Source organism: Hypanus sabinus, chromosome 27 (assembly GCF_030144855.1).
Source record: "Hypanus sabinus isolate sHypSab1 chromosome 27, sHypSab1.hap1, whole genome shotgun sequence".
NCBI lineage: Eukaryota > Metazoa > Chordata > Chondrichthyes > Myliobatiformes > Dasyatidae > Hypanus > Hypanus sabinus.
This window is the reverse complement of record NC_082732.1, coordinates 24,088,420-24,091,358: the sequence shown is the minus strand read 5'-3', so window position 1 is coordinate 24,091,358 and position 2,939 is coordinate 24,088,420. Positions and strand designations below refer to the sequence as shown.

The window sequence follows — 2,939 nt, the reverse complement described above, 5'->3', positions numbered from 1 at the left end:
GTCCTCAGCAGACACAGATGTGCTGGTCGCTGCCTACATTCCTATAGAGCCCAGCATAGGGAGTTCCAAGTACTCTCTCCTTTCCTATCAGGAAACGAAACCAGGACAAAGCTGGATGAAAACTGGGATTGGCCCTTTTCCAGAGGGGGCCCAACCCTTCATTCAAATCTGTGCCACAAACAATCAATAAACCAGAATCTGCAGCTAACCGGAGTTGACTTGATCTTATCAAGTCGAACTTTCAGCCCCATGAATAAGTTACACATTAATTCAACACTCGGCTAAAGCACGTAATAAAACTTGTGAGCTGGAAGAATGTGGGAACAATCTACTCTGAAGGTATAAATAGTGGGAGGCTGCGGACACTTACAGTCCTGAGGAAGCTCGTCTACGGAGCATTGGAGTATGGAGAAGAAGGCTGTTGGAAGTACCTCAGGGTCAGAGCTTGACTGCCCAGTTTGCTTCAACAAGTATGAACCTTTCATTCGTAAGCCCAAGCTCCTGGCCTGCCAGCACTGTTTCTGTGCAATCTGCCTGAAGATCATGGTGTCACTTAAGGATGGATCTTGGGTGGTCTCCTGCCCGCTCTGCAGGCGCTGCACGCTGGTGCCGGATGCATTGATCAGCAGCCTCCCGGACAGTAGCGGCCTGATGGAGGTCCTGCCCAGAAGGATGTCCGCCTTCCCGGAATCGGTGCCTGAGGTTGTCCTGTTGCCACACTTGCTACAGCAGTCCCAGCCCAGCACTTTCACCCTGCTCGCCCACATCAGCGACTCCAGCAGCTCTGCAGACGGTGAAGATGAACACTTCAGGGATCGGGTGACCACCTCTGCCATCAGGCGCTTTCTGGTGACCATGCTCTTTTTCCTGATCCTCTTGTATGGACTTCAATATTTCTTCAAGAACTCTACACTGATCTGGATCCTTGTCATAATGACTGTTGTGTGTGCATTGGCAGGGCTGGTCCTCCTATACTTCACATGTCAGAACACCAGGAGCGGGGAGACCAGGAGATCCTGGAATCTCCTGACCTTTCTCTCAGGCCACTGATCCACCTTGTTCGCAAGTCAACGTTCATCCTTTCAAAACCATGTCATGCGTGTTTATTGAACAGTAATTGGATTTTTGGTGGGATTGTCACCTATGAATACCTGGCCAAGGGTTCAAAAGTAGAATCGAAGTGCTTCTCTGAAGACAGCCATTCGACTCAGTGAGACTGGGCTGGCTTTCAAAGATGAACACCCCATCTCTCTCCCCACATTCCTATATTTCTGTCTCCTTCAAGGGTTTATTGATATTTCACTGAGGTAAATATGTAACTGTCGTACGAACTGCAAATTTTAAGTTTAGACAGAGTATTAATGTTAGTAATGACTCCTATAATTGAGGATGGTACCCAGTGTAGTTGTGAGGGGCCCACCAATTGCCATTCTTAACAAAAGGGGCTGCCCGGAGTCCAGGTTTCATGAGCTCAAATTCCAGGTTGAAATTGAGATCGAAGTCAGCCACCTCGCCCATTTTCCATTACACGATGAACTTTGTTCAAGGTAGTATTGCAAAACATTATGTACCAATTACAGAACCCTAGGTCAGCTTTTAATGAATGTTTATAGTCTTAAATGTTGCTATGTACAAAAAGCACTAATAAATAGATTATTTTTAAATTTTTGGCTTTGCTTTGGATATATCGCACGTATTTAGAAATTATCCAAAATGCTGTGCTCTGTGTGTTTTGAACTATTACAACTGAAAGCTACATAGTAAAATGTTGCCTCCATTGATATTGAAGTCTCAGTCGAGTAGCTGTACACAAACCTCCACCCATCCTCTTCAGTGAATCCTGCCCCTTTGTTTGGCTTCCCTTCCCTTTAATCTGTTCATCTAACTCCCCCCGTGAGTGGATTTCTGCTGTTCACCTCTCATTCCCGTCTGAGAGATCTTGTGCTGCTGTGTTAGTAAACACTTTGCCTGTTTCTTGCTGCTGCACTGTTGCCTCGGGCATCCCTAAGGATCTCTCCTGGTTCTCACTTGATGCTACCTGCTCAGCAAAGCCATTCAAAAATGCCCCTGAGTTTCAATGCAGCTCTCTCAACCCTCTTCTCTGAAACCCACCAGTACTGCAAACAGCATTATGAAGGACCCCACACACCCCTCATACAAACTCTTCTCCCTCCTGCTGTCTGGGAAAAGGCTCCGAAGCACTCGGGCTCTCACGAACAGACTATGTAACAGTTTCTTCCCCCAAGCTATCAGACCCCTCAATACCCAGAGCCTGGACTGACACCTTGCCCTATTGTCTTGTTTATTATTTATTGTAATGCCTGCACTGTTTTGTGCACTTTATGCAGTCCGGTGTAGGTCTGTAGTCTAGTGTAGTTTTCTCTGTGTTTTTTTTTACGTAGTTCAGTCTAGTTTTTGTACTGTGTCGTGTAACACCATGGTCCTGAAAAAACATTGTCTCATTTTTACTATGTACTATACCAGCAATTATGGTCGAAATGACAATAAAAGTGACAACTTGACTTGATTTGGTTGACTGCAGCAGTATATAGTATTGGTTAAACAGAAATATCCTCAGTTAAACATTGGAAAGACTGTTGTTTATTGTCCTAACCAGACACTCCATTCCTTACCCACTAATACCATTGTCCTTTGGAAACTGTCTGAACTGACCATTAACCACCCATTCACATCAATCTACTTTTCATTCTCTCCACATTCTCATCATGTTTATGATGTGTTCTAGTTTCTGTTTGCTCCTTATGTTACTATTATTTTGGCTGAATTTTGAATTGGGGCAGACTGCAGATAGTTGAACTGAAATATGCCTTTTGATTTTGTATTTTATGTTCCGTGTTTTCGCTCCTTCCTTTTTGTTTGTTGCCGTTTGCATGAGTTTTATTTTTACGCGTGTGGGGAGGGAGGGATTTGATGTTTTT

The 2,939-nt window shown here is 44.6% G+C and overlaps 1 protein-coding gene across 1 annotated transcript; it reads left to right on the top strand.

Annotated features, from left to right (window-relative positions):
* The first annotated feature begins 333 nt into the window (after positions 1-333).
* LOC132382105 (E3 ubiquitin-protein ligase RNF186-like) lies at positions 334-2,527 on the top strand. The gene has a single exon (XM_059951991.1). It carries the CDS (start codon positions 406-408, stop codon positions 1,048-1,050), a length of 645 nt encoding a protein of 214 aa, XP_059807974.1. The 5' UTR covers positions 334-405; the 3' UTR covers positions 1,051-2,527.
* Positions 2,528-2,939: the final 412 nt, after the last annotated feature.

What these genes read in the sequence shown, in the direction of transcription:
- LOC132382105 (XM_059951991.1), top strand. Translation starts at nt 406, where the DNA reads ATGGAGAAGAAGGCTGTTGGAAGTACCTCAGGGTCAGAGCTTGACTGC.